The sequence below is a fragment of the Phalacrocorax aristotelis genome, chromosome W (genome assembly GCF_949628215.1).
Source record: "Phalacrocorax aristotelis chromosome W, bGulAri2.1, whole genome shotgun sequence".
NCBI lineage: Eukaryota > Metazoa > Chordata > Aves > Suliformes > Phalacrocoracidae > Phalacrocorax > Phalacrocorax aristotelis.
In genome coordinates, this window is record NC_134310.1 from 3,107,335 (window position 1) to 3,125,883 (window position 18,549).

The window sequence follows — 18,549 nt, forward strand, 5'->3', positions numbered from 1 at the left end:
ACTGTTTTCTGGTCTGTTTTTGTGAAGGATCACGTCACCCTCTGCTTGTGCTCCTCCTCAGGCTCTCTGCCCCGGCACGTGGGATGGGAGCTAGGGCTCTTTGCCCCCTGCTCAGCACTTCACCTCAGAGTCAGGGAGACCTGTCTCACTTCTGACCCTTCGTGACATCACATTTTGAAACAAGTTTCCTCATGTTTTCCCTTAAAATGCTCACCTGTGACTCCAACACACACACTCCAAGGGGTTGATACGAAAGATGGCACGGCTCTGATGTTTGTGAGGTTCGTGCATCAAAAAGCCTTCACCTCAGCGGGGAAAGACACGGCAAAAATGCGAGGGAAGGAAGGCATCCACGAAAGGCTCCTGATTTGGGGTTTTTTTTGCCTTTTTTTGGACTCGCAGCGTTTCCCCAGGGAGGGTGAATGGGAGCCCGGGACGACCCGACCACCTCCCCTCACAGACGCCCAGCTGCACCGCCCTCCCGCCGGCCACGCCCACCCACCGCCGGCCACGCCCAGGAACCGGCTCCTCCGCCCAATGGCGCGGCGGGGAGCGCGGGGCGGGGCCGCGTCGCTCCGCCCCCCCTCCGCCGCCGCCGCCGCCGCCGCCCGCGGCCGCCGCCGCCGCCGAGGGGAGCCGCCATGGGACAAAAGGCGCGCTGAGGAGCGCGGCCCCAGCGCCCGCCACGCTCGGTGCCCGCCGCGGCATGGCGGCCCCGCGCCGCTAGGCCCGGCTCAGCACGGCTCGGCCTGGCCCGGCCAGGCCCGCAGCGCCTCCCCCGCCATGCCGAGCGGTAGCGCCGCCGCGGCCTCCCCCGCCGCCGAGCCCGCTGAGCCGCCGCGCCTCCCTCCCCACCCGCCGCTGTTGTTGCTCCAACAGCGCCTCGCTGACCTCGGCCTCCGCGATCGCGGCTTGCCCTCCTCCTCCGGCGGCGGAGGGGCGGCCCGGCGGCGGGCGGGCTTGGCGCCGCCGCCCGACCCCCCCGGGGAGCCGGGGCCTGGCGGGGCGGAGGAGGAGGCGGCGGGGGACGAGGGAGACCTGGAGCTGGAGGAGGAGCTGCTGGCGGGGGAGGACGAGGAGGAGGAGGAGGACCCGGCCGCGCTGCTGCTGCTCTCCTCGCCCTCCTCGCCCTCCCGGCCGCTGCCGCTGCTGCCGGCGCTGGGCTCCGTCCTGCTCTCGCCCTCCTTCGATGCGCGGGAGGCGGCGGCGGCGGCGGGGGCGCTCTGCGGGGCGGAGGATCCTCAGGGCATGATGGCGGCGATGCTGTCCCACGCCTACGGCGGCGGCGGCGGGGCGGCGGGCCTCAACGGCGAGCAGGCGGCGCTGCTCCGTCGAAAGAGCGTCAACACCACCGAATGCGTCCCGGTGCCCAGCTCCGAGCATGTGGCCGAGATCGTGGGCCGGCAGGGTGAGTGGGGGAGCGGGGACAAACCCGCCCCGGGCCCCCCCTGCCCGCCTGTCCCCCGGGGGATGGCGGCGGGCCTCTCCCCACCGACCCCTGGGTTCGGAGGAGACCCCCGCCCCGGTGGTGCCTCCTCTCGCCTCCCCGCCCCCCCCCACCGGGCCTGCCTTTCTTCTCCCAAACCCCGGCTCCCCACGGGGGACAAGGCGCCGGCTGGGGCCGGGGCACCGGGCTGGCCCTGCTTGAGAAGCCAAGAGGCGAGAGCGAGCGCTGGCTTAGCTCAGGCCTTGGCTTATTGTCAGTTTGAGCCCTCATTCGAGCCCTGACTTGATCCCTGGTTCGAGCAGATAGGCTGGTCGTGTACAGGTAGGTGTCGGTACAGGCTTCGGTCTTTGGTAAGAAGCTGTTTTTTGCTGTAGGAACTTTAGACCGTGTTTTACAAAAAAAAAAAAAAACCTTTGTGTGAAGGATTTTAACTCGCTTGCCTTGCAGAACAGGGCCGACGCCGTTCCTACGGCCTCCCGCGGTGCTCGCCGAGACAAAGCGGGACCTCGGGAGCCAGCGAGATGGAGAAAGGAGCCACGTGCAGCCCTCCTCTGTGTGAAAGCCCTTGTCTTTCTGCTCGGGTTGTGGCTTCCTGTTGATCGCTATTGCTACGCTCCGTGGGTCTCTGTTACGCCGTTAGGATAAGGTCACGTCGGTGATGTCACGTTCGCTGTCGGCCTTTCGTGCGGTCTCGTGGGAGCGGTGCTTGGAGGAGTTAGAAAGATGACGTTTCGCGCCAGCTTGCCGGTGGTGAACCTAGTTTTAAAAGCACTTTTTATATATCAAGAGAAGCGCTGAGTGGTGTCAAGTGGAGGTGTGGAAATGCAGACAGTGAAGTTGCCACTGTCTTCCTCTTCCCTTTCTGTTTTATTCTTTATTGGTCTGGGGTTGGTGTGTCTCGTCTGCGGATCGGCTCTGATAACGAAGGGTTGTGCTGTCTGGTCCCTCTATGTCAATTAGGCTTTTGTTTCTCTTTTTTTTTCCCCCCCCCTGAATATGGAAGAAATGGTAAAACTGGTCTGAAGCAATGGGGTACTGATGCTCAGGCAGACTTTTGTTTTCCCTTCCTACATTTATTTGAGGCTTTTAACAGTCAAGGATGGGTTTTTGGCTGGGTGTGTCAAAGGAGAACCAAGGGCTGTGCTGCAGAAATTGGCAGGTAGCTTCCTCTGATGCAGACAAGCCTGTTCTGTTCAAGCAGAAAATATCTTTTCCAAGAAAGAGTGTTTGAATGTCTTAAGACTTTGCTCATGTGTCATTGGGGATGGAGGGGGGGGAAGGTGGAAAACAGAACTGAAAACAGTTATTGCTACAGTCTTCTAAAAGAGAAATACAAACTATCGGGCTTCGAGGACCGATTAGGCTGCTGTGTTTATTCTCCATCAGATCAGGATTGTTCTCTGTAGTATCTTTTTTGCAGTAGTTTGAGTCACTTAAAAACAAGATAATGGTGTTTGCATAAAAATAGGATCATTGTTCTTGAAGAGTTCATTTGCTGCTTCTGCTTTTATTTCTTATCTGATGTCACACTGTTTGGCTTGTGATAAAATATTTAGCCTCAGTGGGGAGGGATTGTATAATAAAAAGTTAAGGCTACAAAAGAGGAAGGAGTGGAGGGGGAGATAAAAAAAAATATATGACCAAATATACTTGCATGAAAGCTCTGCCTAAGGAGGTCCTTCAAAAGATTCATTCAAAGGAGGCTTAGAGACCAGCTTATGTAAGTTGTATTAGTTCCACTAAATATTTGTCAGATTTCTTAGAAATACTAGTTCTTTCATCTCCTTTTATGGCCCAGAGCTGTGCCGGCTCATTGCATGGGCTAGAGGCTCCTGCTCCCTCATCCACCTGCTTTGCATGTGTCTGTGGTCCAGCCCAGCGAAGTGTCATCGGCCGGCTGTAGCACAGCTTGGTCTGCCTCGAGCAAGGCTGGTCCTTCACCAATTGTTCTGCCCTCTCTCAGAATGAAGATGCTGCATATTTTCTTCCTAGCAGACATCGTAACCAGCTGGTTGCGTTATCTTGGACAGATTCAGCTTAAGTTTTATGCCAGACTCCTCTGTGCTGCGATACTCTAATTGTGTAAGGGCGATGCAGTTGGAATGGTACTTCTGATGGATTTTCAGGAAGATTAGGTTTATATTCTTTCTATTGCTGTCATCGTGAGGTATAAAAAGAACTTGAAATGTCTGCAGCCTGAAAGCATCAGCTCTGAAATACCAGGAATGCTGAGTTTGATCTAGGCTTTGCTGGAGGCCTCACTACTGTGTCTGAAAGCGTGTTTGTTGTAAGCTCTAACCCCCTAACTGAAGGAGTAATGATAACCAGAATTCCACACTATTCTTTATCCAGATTTAAGTTTTTGCACAGGAGAGAACCTCCAGACACTGTTTATCCGACCAAAGGAGCCCCTGATTTCTAAGAGAGCTGTAAACAAGCAAAAACCTACGGAGCTTGCATTTAGCTTTTTTTTTTCCAACTATGTGCAAGTTTCAGAGATAAATATAGCACTTGAGGCAGTGAAGTGGTGCTCCCACAGCCCCGCTCTGGGTCGCTGTATTGCTGGTTCCCACGTGGGTAGCTGCGCTTACCGAATCTGCGCTGGTAGCTGTGCACAGATGTGGGATGTCGCAGCTACCGAAGGTGTGGAGTGCCTGAAATGTGCCTTGTGGTTTATGGTTTTCTTGTGAAGCTGCAGTGGAGGCTGCTGGGTTACTGTGACAGTAGTTCAATGTGTTGCTGCTGGAAGCGTTTACATCACTGGAAAAGGCTTAAGGAAGATTTTCTTTTTACAAATAGTAGGTGTTCCTGCTTTTAAAAAAAGTCCTTTAGTCTTTCTAAAACCTGGTGAGTTTTGTGCCTTTTTTCTTGGTTTTGTTTGGTGTGTGTTTGGGTTTTTTTAAATCTTAAATGTTCTCAGCCTCTTCTTATTCCCCTTCCCCTTAAAAAATGAAGCTGGCAGACCCTGGTGGAGGGTAGTGTAATACAATTCTTTGTCATCTTTGAAGTGGAAGAATCTCAAAGGTGAACAACAAAGGAAAAGATATTTGTATCCTTTTATTCTTGTTAAGGCATGTGACTGGGAGCCAGGAAAACTAGATTCCATTCATGGCATTGTACAGGCTTCCTGTATGAATTTGAACTAGCTGTTGAATCCAACCTTCGGTAAGTTGGCCAGTCGTCGTGCTGATCAGAAGAGTGACTTCCTTTGTTGTCAGCAGCTAAAAATCCTGCATGCACGAAGTTGCATTGGTTTTTTAAAAAAAAATAAGGTTGGAGAAAGCGCTGTTGAGAAGCAGTATCAAGAAAGCCGCGTTGCCGAGGAGGTAGCCTTGTTTGCCTGAGAAAAGCTGGCATAGGGCGTATACCCAAAATTATGTAAGCATGTAACCAGACTTTAAAAATCTTCTGGAGATCTAACTTGGAAGGTTTTGTTTTAATCTCTAAATCACCTGAAGGACTTGGGAAAGGCTGCTGTGGATCACCTGAAAACTGTTTCCCATCGTGAAGTTGGGGATGATGATTTTCTGTGGCAACCCTGTCGTGGCCTGGTGGGCCTTGAGAAGGATTTGCCAAGTTTCAGGAGTCTTCAGTGCCCCCCCGCTACTTTCTTCACACTAAAAAACCACAAGCTCTCTTGAATAATGCAAAAAGAGGGGTGGTGTCTGAAGACATAAACAGAAAACCTGAATGATGCTGGAAAGGACAAAAGTAGGTCCTGTAGAGAGATGCTGCATCCCTGAGTGTATTAACTGTCTTCAGACAATAATTGCTGGAATATATTTCCTAATGCATTCCCGTGTTGTGAGTATCTAAGTAACGTGATTATTTTTTTCCAAGTGTTTGTATCCTCAGTAAAGCAGACAGTGGTAGTTTTTTCTCCTGAAGACATCGCTCGAGTTGAAGCTACTTAACCCTAAAGCCCGATGCTCCCTTCTCTTTCTTCAGTAAGAATAGTTCAGATGATGGCTGCAGAACTTGAAACGGGCAGGGCAGTCTCCAAACCCCAGATGAGTAAGAGGCAGAGGAATGATATCATCCCATTTCACTGATTAAATCAATAATGACAAATCTGCTTTGCATGAGACAGCCTCGCAACTAAAATAACAGTTTTATGCATATTTAATGATCTTGGACGACTTCTTGCTCTTTGCTTTTGAAAGTGGGCTCTTGAGCAAAATATTGCTTTGCTTAAAATAGTCCTGTAACTTGAAACAGAAAAAAATAATTCTGATAAGTTGGTAGCTGATAACTATCTAGCATAGCTGAACAGCCAAATAAAAACAACAGCTATCACTCGCAGAGGGTGGAAACAGTGCTCAAACAATCCAGGAGCAAATACTTGCGTTAGCAGAGGCCAGTACGTAGATGTCCTATGGTAGGATAATTATAGGCCTTCCAAAAAGAACTATATGCCTGGTTTTATGTCTCAGTGTGTCGTGATGATAACGTTGCTGAATTACTGATGATACCTATGTTGCCTTGCCTGGTTATTAATCGCTGACCTGTAAGAAGTAGTCAGCATAAGCATACATATAGTTGGTTTTAAAACTGGATGCTTAAGATTTCCACTCTCAAGAATAAGTTTCGTTTGCATGACTAAGTTATCGCATATCCCTGTGTCAGTCGATTGCCGCAGACAGCAAAGACCACAGGTTCAGCTAACTTAGTTTCAGTGAAAGCTGACAAGGCAGTAACACTTAGATATTTTTTGTATTCCATCTTCTATAACAAGCAGGTTATTAAATGCTATAGTAAATGGTTTGATCTAAAGCTGGAAAGAAAACTTGAGCTATTTGTTGAAATCCAATATAAAGGCTGTTTTTCTGAGAAGCTGAAGTCTCATCATTTTTGGAGCCTGGAACTCCAGGAACGGAAACACGTGAGCATACCGTGGCCTGGCACAGTCTGAAATCGCTGCTGAAGTTTCAGCGGCCGATTGCTCTGGTACTGCGTAACAAACGCCATTTCAGTTCTGCTGTTTGTCATTTGCGCTATGCAGAGATCCAACTGAAGCTGCAAAGTGTGTCGGAAGGGTGCAGGTTCTCCAGCTGGGATCATAAATCCTCGGTCATAAATGCTGCTCTTGTCTGGCTTGTTGGGTGGGAAGCGCACCGAGCACAGCACACACTCGAGAGCTTTTTCTCTTTGCGTAGTCTGCCAGAAATTCTGTAGATTTTAACATATGAATACCAGAAGCGAATACCTGCATAAGTAAGATTTTTGGATGAAGCTGAACTTATTAAAATAATACAAACTTTGCGACGTAAAATGCTAATTTCTAATCCTCTGCTCATTTTGTTTTTCTTGTAAAATTGCTGTGTTCTGAGAGTATGGGTTTTTTTTACGTTTATAATGTGCACATACAAGAGAAATCCTGATGAAAGTGCTTCCGAACTGCACTGGATTAACCTGCCTGGCATGAGAAAATGGTGAATTTTTTTTTTTAAGCTGTTAGTAAAGTCAGCAGATGTTGTGTGTTTCCATGTCTTAGCCCCTGTTACTCTCTCTTCTAGTACACTGAATTTCTGGAAGAGAAACTTTGTTCTAAACAAAGTGTTGGGTATCTCAAAAGTCTTAAATTTGGTTTTGATGCAATACCTCCACCACGCACGGCCAATCCCCCACTGCAGGCAAAAAAATTTAACGGGGATAGGGTTGCAAACTTGCTGTAACAAAAAAAAAAGCCTGCTGAGCACTAGAACATTCTTACTTGATCAAAAGAAAAGGCCAAAAAGCTCTAAACTGAGTGTTTATTTCCAATTTCAGTTACTCTTTAAGAATGTCTTCCTTTTCTCTCTTTTTCAGGTATTCCTTTAAGTTCATGAGATCTCGCCAGCGCCCGAGATCTCAGTTTCCCTCACTGGTGTGAGTCAGTAACCCTGCGGTCTGCACCAAGCGCTCTGCTCCTTCGAACAAAGACACAGTATCTCTTACTCTTTACGTTCTAGTTCATCTTACATTTGATAATATACTGTGGAATTTTGTGTACAAAACCCCAGGCCTAGCAGCACTTTTGAATCGGGGATTTGGTGTAGGTGAAGGTTTGTGTGGGTTCTTTTTGTGGGGATTTTTTTTTTCCAATTTTCTTTTATTGGCCACTTTCGCATGGTGTGTGGCATCTTGAATCTTTTAATATCCTTGTGCGGGTCAGGTGTCCCAACGCTGTTGCTCGCACTGATCTCTTTCATTCACCAGATCAATGGTCTTAATGAAAACAACCTTTTTTCCCTGTAGCTGCTTTGTTGGACGTGCTCCCTTTCATAACTATTGCTTTTCTACTACTACATCTTTCTAATTTTGCTCAGCAGCTGCTACCTGAGTTGTGGCGCTGCAGTAGGGCAAGTAATTAATAATACAAGTTGCTGCCCTCTGGCTCTTCTGCTGTGTGTAACTTGTTTACTGGGTTGCCATCTGTCTTGGGAATTGGAGTGAGATTGCTGATGTGACAGATTGGCCCAGCCTGACATACAGGAGGAAACGGTGTGCGGGCTGACTACTTCATTCGGTACTGGATTGATATATAAATCGATTGATAAATTGATACATACCTAAGAAATCTTTATTAGAGAGTTTGTATGTGGTTCTTGAACCAGGGCTTTTGTTTTCCAGAAGAGGGAATGTCCCCAAGCGCTTGTGAGGAGTTTTCCTTTGGGAAGCTTTCTCCAATGTAATCCCTAAAGCCCCCCTCTTCTCCCATCTGCTAGCTTGGCAGCAGTAGTGCCAAACGAAGTCCTGCTCCCTGTGGCCTGACAGAACTGAGTGGCTGGTCGTGATTCCTTGACTTTTGGTACTTGAGATCTCCAGGTTGTCCATCCTGGTACCTCGACAAGCCTGCACGGCTCCAGTGTCTAGTGCGCTCAAGCTTGAAGTGCTCGTCTGGAAAGTATCTTGCTTAAAAACCCTTCTGCAGTTCTAGCTGAGTGATGGCAAGTAGGAAATTCATGTATCATCTTCACATTCGTACACATAAAAAAAAAAATACAAAGCGAAATAAGTGGTCAGTTGTTCCTCAGAAATAGGTAAGCGTGATGGAATTATAATGGGAGCAATCTCGGTCGCTATATATAGCGTGAGTCGTATTGAAATGTTCCACAAGCAGGCACAGGGGTTTGGTAACTGCAGCGTAACTAAAAGCCTTTGATTGCAGTGGTAAGTTAATGATGGGGTCAGGAGGCTGTCTTCGGTATAAAATGCTCTAATTTTTATTGTTCTTGAAAGACCTGTATGTCATCTTTCCTCCTCTTGGAATAACTTTCTCAAGAGTGGCTGTCAGTTGAGTTTTTCTTTCTCTTCTACACTAGTCACTGATGTATCTACTTGTAGCATTGCTTACTGGAGTGCTGTTGTAGTTAAAGATGGTCATTACCCTTGTATAGCGCTTCTGAGGTACAGCCGTTGTCTGAAACCATTGATACAGCCATGCTCTGGAGCTTTGGAGCCATGGAACTTTGTTCCCAAGTTTTGGGTCGCAATGGTATCAGTATTGTGTTTTGGACTGTAAATTGGAGAAGCTCAGCTTGGTGGGTTCTCATGTTGAAGTATCTCTACTGTGATAAATAGAAAACTTCCTCTAAAAAAACAACCTGATGAAGGGCAGGAGCGTGTACTAGTGCTTGGGGAGCCCGCAGGGAAAGCTTTTGCCCAGGGATGTTAATCTCACAACTCTGCGTGTGGGCTCCATGTGGCCATCTCCAAGGAACCGTGCCTTGGGTACCACCAGGGAGGAGATTGCTTTGGTTTGTTAGGTGATGAACAAAACAACTGTTCCTTAAAATCTGCTGATACCTGTGCCCCCGTTTAAGCATTTAGCCTGCTCTCTTCTTCGGGGACTCTCCTTTTCTGGTTCCAAACCTGCCAGCGGCTTGCCCTGTGAGCTTGAGCAAATCCCAGCTGCAAGCTGCGCCCATCTCTCGGTGTGTTCGTATTTGTTAGCTCTCTGGCATGTATCGTGTCTGGTTGTCACACGGGAGCCCTAATCTTACCGGCTAATTAACCCAAATAGTGATCAGACTATTATCTGTGCTATAGAATGCTAATGGGGAGCTTATAAAGCTGTTGGTGGTTGCTCTAGTCCTGTATTCGGGATGGATGCTGTGCTCTGTGATGAGGTCTCTCAGCTTACCTCTGCCTGTAGAGAAGGCTGAATAACAATAAATGAAAGCTCGCTTTCAGAAAATGCTGTCTGGTAATTCTTATCCGTGTTTAGGCTGCCTCTTAAAATGGTTTAAAATTAAAAGCAGTATTTTTACAACCTTCATTCCTAAAATCGAAATGCCGGAGGGGTGATGAATGGCTTCCTGAGTACGTAGAGCTAGGTTTTTGTGCAGATCAGCATCTTTTGCAAGCGCAGAAAAATTCCTTTCTTCATCTCCCTTGCATCAACTAACTGTATTCAACAGCCAGATGAAAAACAGTTGTCAGGTTGAAATTCTCCAGTCTGTGAATTAAAACAGGGTGTGGGGTGAATTAATTGATCTTTGGTGAAAGGCAATAGTAACCAGTCTACCAACTGACCAGACAACAGGTAGTATTTCATATGACTTTAATAACCCACCAAAGTGCCAAACACGTTCTGGTCTTAATTTTCTTGTGTAACCAGCCTGCTTAAGGAGGCTTAACCATTAAACAACTGAGGATTTAATTTTCTGTCCCAGTGCAGCTTCATCTCTGCTTAATAAATGGGGCATATATCAGTTTTCTACTGTATAATCACAAACTGGATAGATATTTTTAGCCGTGTCACAGCTGACAGGAAGCACTCTACGTTTAAGCGAAAGAATGTAGCTTGTGCCACCAGTGGGAATGAACAGCTCTTCTGAAAAATATGTAGAGCAGTCCTTCTTAATGAAGGAGATGAATTTTTCTTTTGTTTGTTAATCAGGTGGGCAGTGTTATGCTCTGCAGACCCAGCAGCCTTACGGTACGTCCAGTCCCTGCAAATCCTGTGTTACTTTAGCCGCAGGAGTTCTCACTTTCCAATTAAAAGCCTGTGGCAACCTAGCAATGGAACGAGGGCCGTGCCAGCTTTACTGGCTCTACCTTTAAAGCTGTGTCTGTACACAAAAGTCGCAGGTTCATAGAAAACAAATCCCTGTGCGGCCTCCTCTCTCCTTGGCGTGCCCGGCGATGCTGTGCCATCCCCTGCAGGTCTGCAGGGACTTCCCAGACCCTGCCCTTACTTTCTAGGCAAGGAATTAGCCACGGCTCTGCTAACAGCTCTTGGTTCCAGGTTGATGTCACTCGTGACTCTGTCCCTGCCTCCTTACTTGGCGTCAGCACAAAGTCAGTGGTCAGACTGCTAAAGACCGTATTCAGGGCGGAGGCTGTAATACATTATTGCCTTTCATCAGATAACAGCTAGGCTACTGAACAATATTCTTGTGAACTACGGCTTTCTCTTTAGTGCTACAGAGCGCTGCGGAGGTCAGTCCGTGAGATCTCAGCTTTGCCTGCGGAGTGTTTTTTGCCTTGCTCAGGGGGGACAAGCTGGAGGGTGCCAGGTTCGGTCAGGGCGGCTCATCAGCCCTGCCTCATGCGTGAGAGATGAGTTGGGGCTAATGCAGCTTCACCCTGCTCGCTCCTCTTGCAGCCTGGACCTCGGTTTCCCAGTGCTGGGCAAGAGCTGCAGGAGGAAGGTGGGTATGAGGTATGTGTCCCTGCTTTGGCAGGCTGCCTTTTGCTAGCGTTGGTACTCGGAAGCGTGAAGGACTCCCTTCCCTCTTTGGAAGAGACCACGCAACGAAGAGATCCTCATCTGTAAATCAGTCCTTGCCCCATTCCCAGTCTGCGGCATCAAGGTGAATTCAGCAGGAGAAAGAAACAGGGGGAAGGCACCGGTTTTCTCCTGGGCCGTGCAGAGGAGTCGCCCGTGGGATGCTCTCTCGGGCGGCTCTTGGCTCGCGGCAGCAGGTCGGCACGAGGCGGGTGGGCGTGGGGCTCTCGCTGCGGTCACTTGGCTCTGCTGGGGAGTTTCCCTCGTGGAGGGAATGGCCTGAGACCGGGGTTGATGTATCTCGTCCTGTTTGGGGTGATGAAAGGTGAAAGCCTGAGTGAAGGCTGAGCTGTCTGTGTGATGGGTGAGGACGGCGGGTGCTGCGGCAGCTGTGCTTAACTCTTACTTTAAGGGGAAAAGAAAAATCTGTTTTCCTACGACCTTTTTTTTAGTAAGGAAGTGTTTGATCATTTAAAATCAGTAGCGTATGAGGTAAACCGTTCCTTCAGAGCAATCCTTAAGTTTCCTGGGGAGTATAACATTCGTAGCATGTTTAAAATGTTCAGTCAAATAATCCCTTTAAGGGAAAAACAGGGAGGAGGCTTAAGAAGGGTGATGTAAATCAGCAAAGGCAGGATGAACGCTGCCTGCAGGGCTCAGTACGGGCTTGGCTCCTCGTCGGGTGCCTCGGCAGGCAAGTGCTAAATCTGTACCTAAATGAAAGTAAAGCTAACGGGTTGGCTTTATGTCAGTATGTGCGTATGGCTGAGTGCGCTGCGTAGGAATGCACATACCGCTGAACCAAGCACGGTAACTTGTATCAAATAGACTTCCATTATACCAAAACTAAAGTGACTTTAAAAAGTTCGATTAAATTGAATTTCAAGACTAGAAGTCCCCTCTTCAGGCTTTTTTGTCTCTGTACTTCAAAAACTTGGATGCAACGACCTGATGATTTATTGCAGAAGTGTGGGGTGGTGTATTTTTTTTTTCCTTCCTTTGTCTTTTTGTGTGTAAGCTCAGGAGATTGGGAAACTTCTTGATTCATCCCTCAGCTGCATGACTTCATAGCTGACCGACCTTGTGTCATCGTGGGCGCAGTGATGCCGTGAATTATGGGAGAGGGGATGGGATCAGCCGTGCTTCGTATCCTTGCCTCGGTAGCGACTAATGGAGGAGGGTAGGAAACCAGAACTGCTGAGTAAAAGCAAATAGAAAGATCATCCTGCTGGTGTGTGGTATAATGGGCTACTGACCATGCGTTTCGACATGACTGTTGTGGGGTTTTCCAGCGCTCCTTGCAGACAAGACCCAAGGGGTATTGACTGAGTCATTCAGAAATCTCTGCTTTTGTATGTGGCGCCTTTCTTCAGTTCTTTCTAACTTCTCAGGCAAAGTTTTGAGAGTTGACCTCGACGGTCTGTGGGGTCAGCTTTCCACTGAAGCCAGCTTTCTGATCTTCACAAGACTTGTTCTATCGCTGCAGGGAGTCGAGGCAGCGTTCGGCCTCTGCTTTCTAAGTATGGGACTCGTACCTTAAAAGAAAGGCTCAGCCCACCTTGGTCTGTGCCGTTCTGCAGCCTGAGGAAGAAAGGTGGGAGGGCTTTTCTTCGCACCGGAGTGGTCTGGAAACGTGGCTCTGGCGATGCACGCTTGGAGGTCGCAGCTGAAATGGGGAATGGAGCCGAAGCTGCAGACTTCCAACTTGATTTGAGTTTTAGAACATCAGGAAAATCTTGTCTAAAATGTAACCTGTAAGAATTGGTGAGGCACTTTGGAAACTAGAATTAAGTAGGCTCTGAATTGTGGTATATAATAATGAATTATATATATTTTTTTATATAGAGAACTTATGCTAGACACTCAGAGTACTTTTAGATGCTGCCTCTAATTTCTAGGAAATAAGAATAAATACTTGGGTGGAATGGAGTAAATTAATTTGTGTAAATTGGAGAATAATGGATATGCACCAGGAGGCTGACTTTGGTTTTAGGTGTTCCAGTAAAGAGGCCTTGGTTGGAGTGAAAACTTCAGCAGCACCATTTTGGGGGATCCTTGGGGGTTTAAGGTTTGGGCCCACCGTATTTTCCAAGTAACTGTGATGGAGCGGGCGAGCAGATTGACTTACAGGGAGAAATGCAAACGAAGAGATGGAGGGAGGAAAGGCGAGTTGCTGGCGTGAGGTGCCGCTGTCTGTTACGAGCGGGGAGATGGTGTGGCTCCGAGGGACGCGCGCTTCCCTTCTTCCATAAAGCGTATCACACCTGTGTTGTCCCTTTTTATCCAGCAGAGCGCTAGTGCCCTTCTCGGTGGGCTGTAGTTGGGAGGTTGAGGCTTACGGGTTTGTTCTCTCCTGCAGATATTTGCTCTTCGTGCCGAACTTCTTGTTCGGCTCTGGGGTCTGCACCCCCTCCTTTGTGCAGATCTGCCTCACTCCTTCCCTTGCGGGAGCCCTCCCGTGTTCCTCCGTGCACGTTCTGGTGGAGGTAGGGCCTCCGACAGCCCTCCTGACGAGCTGTTGAAGATAATGAACTTCCTCTCCAGCTGTGTCCTGGAAACAAAGGGCTGTTGTGTTCGCTGTCCTTGCTGTGTGCAGGGGCCCTGCGAGAAGAAGCTTTTTTCCCCTTCCCTCTATTCCAGCCAGCATCTGCATATTTGCTATTTTATTAGTAGATAGTTCTGAATAAAGTGCATCTTTGAGTGGCTTTCTGTCTGTAAAATCATTATCGCTCGTGGTATCTCGGGTGCAAGGGACTGACAAAACACTATTTCAAGAGACTATTCCGTGTACCCAGACAGTTACGAGATAATTAAAGTAAATGAGGAAAATGGGAACAAATTTCACTGTGCAAGTGAAATGATGCTTAAAACACTTGATCTGCAAATGTTGCTGATAGTTGTTTCAAGATGAAGTTCGCTTATTAAAATGACATCTAGTGCGATGTGCTTTTGAACCTGTTTTAATATAGGCTAAACTCAGTTGAGGCTGAATCCAGTAGACCCTCTTGCATGTCGTAGACCTGCTTGTGTGTCTTCATTCCTCACTGCCTGCTTTTCTGGTCCTGTGATGGGTAAAAGGTGCTTCTGTAGGCACCATGCCAAAACGCCCTAAGCATCTTAGGAAAGACCCTGCCGCCACTGTGTCCTAGCAAACTTTATAATTCAGGCCCTGAAAATCAAAGACAAATGTTCCGTTAACTCTTTGCTTCTCTTCCAGGCTGTATTTACCCAGTTAACGAGAGAAATTCTGCATAGGCATGCAGTGTTACATAGTAAGGCTTTTTTACATGCAACAAGCTGCTTGAACTCCTACTTGACAGTTCAAGGAGTGGCTCCTTCATCCCACGGGGAAGAGTAAGGTTTAAATAACACTTATTGATAACAGGAAGCAAATTAGGAGTTCTCAGTAAATCAATAATTTTATCTATATCCTACACAGGTTGTGGTACCAACCCTTCTCTCGCTTGTAAATGTTTAATTTGCTTTTAGGTCATGCTTGTCAGTGAAAGGGCAATGTATCAGCAGATTTAAGTGTGTGTATGTGTGCGCCTTTACTCCTTTTGCAGGATCTTAGAAATAACTGAAGGCTACCCAATCAATGGAAAAAATAAAACCCTACCAGTATTTACGGGACAACCGTGAATGTGGCTGTCACAGCGAAAAAGCCATTCATGTTTATTTGCTGTCTAATAGCAACTGGGGAGAGGTTGGGCTAAACCAGCCCAAGAAACGTTGCAAAAATAGTTTGTGGCTGTAAGAGTCAGAGGTCTGTTCGGAAATAATAGGTAGAAGTTGTTACCGCTTTCTCTCGTGTGGCTTCCACAGATAAAAACAGCTGCTTCTGGTTTCACCCTACAGTTTCTTGAAACTCTCAAGCAGCTTAAAATAGATGGCTTTCTTGTGGCTTTCTAAACTTAGACGTCTTGCTAAACTCGCATGTGTTTCCTTTAAACAGGTTGCAAAATAAAAGCACTAAGGGCCAAGACAAATACTTACATTAAGACCCCTGTTCGTGGAGAAGAACCCATCTTCGTTGTCACTGGACGAAAAGAGGACGTAGCCATGGCCAAAAGGGAAATTCTCTCAGCTGCTGAACACTTCTCCATGATCAGAGCGTCGCGCAACAAGAACGGCCCTGCCCTGGGAGGCTTGCCGTGTACCCCCAACCTGCCGGGTCAGACGACAGTCCAAGTCAGGGTGCCTTACCGTGTAGTTGGGCTAGTGGTTGGACCGAAAGGAGCTACAATCAAAAGAATTCAGCAGCAGACCCACACCTACATAGTCACTCCCAGCAGAGACAAGGAGCCTGTCTTCGAAGTCACGGGAATGCCCGAAAACGTCGACCGCGCGCGCGAGGAGATCGAGATGCATATAGCCATGCGTACCGGCAACTACGTCGAGCTGAACGAAGAGAACGATTTCCATTACAACGGTACGGATGTGAGCTTTGAAGGAGGCACTCTCGGATCTGCGTGGCTCGCTTCTAATCCTGTCCCTCCTAGCCGCACCAGAATGATTTCTAATTATAGGAATGACAGCTCCAGCTCCTTGGGAAGCGGCTCCACAGATTCCTATTTTGGAAGCAATAGATTGGCTGACTTCAGCCCAACGAGTCCATTTAGCACAGGCAACTTCTGGTTTGGAGAAACGCTGCCTTCGGTGGGTACAGAAGACCTCGCCGTCGATTCTCCCGCGTATGACTCCTTACCGACGCCTTCCCAAACCATTTGGACCCCTTTTGAACCTGTAAACCCGCTCTCTGGCTTTGGTAGTGACCCTGCTAGTAACGCCAAGCCTCAGTGCCGAGGGAGCCAGCCATCTACTCCTCGCCTGTCGCCCACGTTTCCAGAAAGTCTGGATCACCCGCTGGCTAGGAGAGTGAGGAGCGACCCACCTAGCACCGGCCACCAAACGGGCCTTCCCATATACATCCCCGCTTTCTCCAATGGTACCAACAGTTATTCCTCTTCCAACGGCGGCTCCACGTCCAGCTCGCCCCCCGAGTCGAGGCGGAAGCACGACTGCGTGATCTGCTTCGAGAGCGAAGTCGTTGCGGCCCTGGTCCCCTGTGGCCACAACCTCTTCTGCATGGAGTGTGCCAACAAAATCTGTGAAAAGGAGACGCCATCGTGTCCCGTTTGCCAGACAGCTGTTACTCAGGCAATCCAAATTCACTCTTAAATATATATAGATACTATTATATATGGACTTTTTAAAACTCCTAAAGGCATGGGTGTAATGGTACCCTCTAGTAAACTTCCTAATGAATTCTGACTGTTGGGCTTTCTTGGGATTAGGCTGAAGTTGTTAATAAATTTCTACTTTCTCAAAAGGCTGCTACGGTAACACTACACCTAGGTGGTCTCTGTCCGGTTCAGCGTAAGCAGATGGCACGTCTTAGCGGAGATGCGTCTGCTGCCATGTTACGGCACAGCGAGGGTGAGCTTTCATCAGTTACGCAACTGAAAGAAAAAAAAAAAAGAACAAAACAAATTTCCCAGGCTTTCTAAAGGATCTCTGTTAAGCGTTTGGCTCCTGTGTGCTGGCAGCAGCGAACCTCCGTCGCCTAAACGCAGAAGTACTCGTCTGCCGGGGAGGGTTTGTGGCATTACCGCTATATCAGACAACTTCCAATGCTGCCTTCTTTACACTGCCAGTTTTGAAAAACAGGTTTGGGGAAATTATTTTTTGCTTTCTGTGACAACTTACGCCTAATTCTTCAGCATTGCAAGTACCCTTTTTTTTTTAAAGTACAGTTTGATTTATTGAAATGGATGATGTTGTTGGCAGGTTCAGATGATAAATTACGCGGGGCGGGGGGGGGAGAGGGTGCCCGACGCACCTCTGTTGTGCCTGATCAAGGGCAGCACGTTCAGAGGATCAGGAACATCTCGATTTGCGAATTCGTACCCACTGCTTTTCTTAATGTAACGTGGGAAAAAGTCTGGCTGGCTTCATCCCGTTTCAGCGAGGGCTTTGGGGTGCACATACTTCGACTGATAGTGAGGATGCTGACATTCCGTTCGTTAGTCTGTTCTTAAATTACATTTTTAGAGAGTATTTAGTTCAAAATGTGAAGCATTTTTATGTTCAGTCCATATTTGTCTTGCACATATATAAATACATATTTTATTTTTAGTAAGGAAAAGGAAAAAGGGGGAGTTGTTGTACGTGCCCTTGTGTTATTCGTGACAGCAGCTGGGACAGTGGCCCTGCAATCAGTTTACTTCATTTCAAAAACCGTCTTTCCAATCATAAGGAGGAGGGAAAAAAAGGTGGTTTTGAATGCGCTTCTTACATTTCAGCCTGTGGATGTTTCGAGATTTTTCATCCTCAGTACGTTCCCAAATCTGTGCTGGCATATATTAAAACAACAAAAACAAACAAAAAAAAAAAGACACAAAAGCGGAGTTCTGGTGGATTTTTCTAATTTTTTTTTTGAAGCATTATTTTCCCAAGACAAAGGCAAAAGCTTTTTTCTCAGTATAACAAAAAAAATTCTATGTGTATTGAACTAGTAAATATACAGAAAATTTTATTTTTTATTTCCACTTGAAGAGTTACATTTCGTATAAAAGTTTACAAATAACGGTTTTTATTTTATGATTTTGAGTATAAGAGTTGCCTTGACGGCATATTATGTACTGCATAACTTTAATGCTATGATTGCTTGTAGGGTAGTTACATGTCAGTATTGAAACCTAATCTCTAGCTGCAGGCTTGTAGATACGAACGAACGTTCACCGAGCATGTATTTTGTATTTTATTGCATCGTACACCGCAACTAATAAGCCAAGGAATCGACAGACATTAGGTGCGTGTACCGTTTCTATAAACCACGAACTAAGAATGATAAACTATCGATATAGTTTAGTATTTGCTAATTTTACTACACTTTTTGTTATGTATATGTAGGGAGGTCATAGGGATTATAAATTCAATTTGAGTAAAGTTTAAAAACCATATATTTTATGATAAAGGGCCTTTAACTTATGATGGCCAAAGCACTGATATTATATATTTGCTGTAAAGAGAATTATAAGAGTTTTATTTTTCTGATATTAAAAGTTACTTAATAAAGACTTGTTTCCATTAACTTGAATGTTTTGCTGTCTTCATGGTTGTCACTCGGAGCAGCCCACGGAGGCTGGGGCTGGCTGACATCCCTCCTCCCTTCCCTCCAACCCCTCCACCCACAAAGGGGCTTTAAGACACCAGGGCCCTGACTCTGGTGTGGCTGCGTGACCTCATGTGCAAAGAATCTGGTTTTTCCATTAATCGCTGCCTTTAAAAAGTAACCTGTGCCCTTCCGGAGGGCGCAGCCGCGGCTGGCTGCGATGCTCGGGGACTTGCGTTTCAGAGTTACTTCAGTGCGGCTGCAGCATGA

At 47.3% G+C, this 18,549-nt stretch overlaps 1 protein-coding gene across 1 annotated transcript; it reads left to right on the forward strand.

Annotated features, from left to right (window-relative positions):
- Positions 1–585: 585 nt before the first annotated feature.
- Positions 586–18,258, forward strand: MEX3C (mex-3 RNA binding family member C). The gene is made up of 2 exons (XM_075078107.1): positions 586–1,408; positions 15,118–18,258. The coding sequence occupies exons 1-2, from the start codon at positions 784–786 to the stop codon at positions 16,341–16,343; spliced, it is 1,851 nt and encodes a 616-aa protein (XP_074934208.1). The 5' UTR covers positions 586–783; the 3' UTR covers positions 16,344–18,258.
- Positions 18,259–18,549: the final 291 nt, after the last annotated feature.

What these genes read in the sequence shown, in the direction of transcription:
- MEX3C (XM_075078107.1), top strand. Translation starts at nt 784, where the DNA reads ATGCCGAGCGGTAGCGCCGCCGCGGCCTCCCCCGCCGCCGAGCCCGCT. An exon ending in CGAGATCGTGGGCCGGCAGG is followed by an intron (nt 1,409 to 15,117) that starts GTGAGTGGGGGA and finishes TCCTTTAAACAG; the next exon opens with GTTGCAAAATAAAAGCACTA.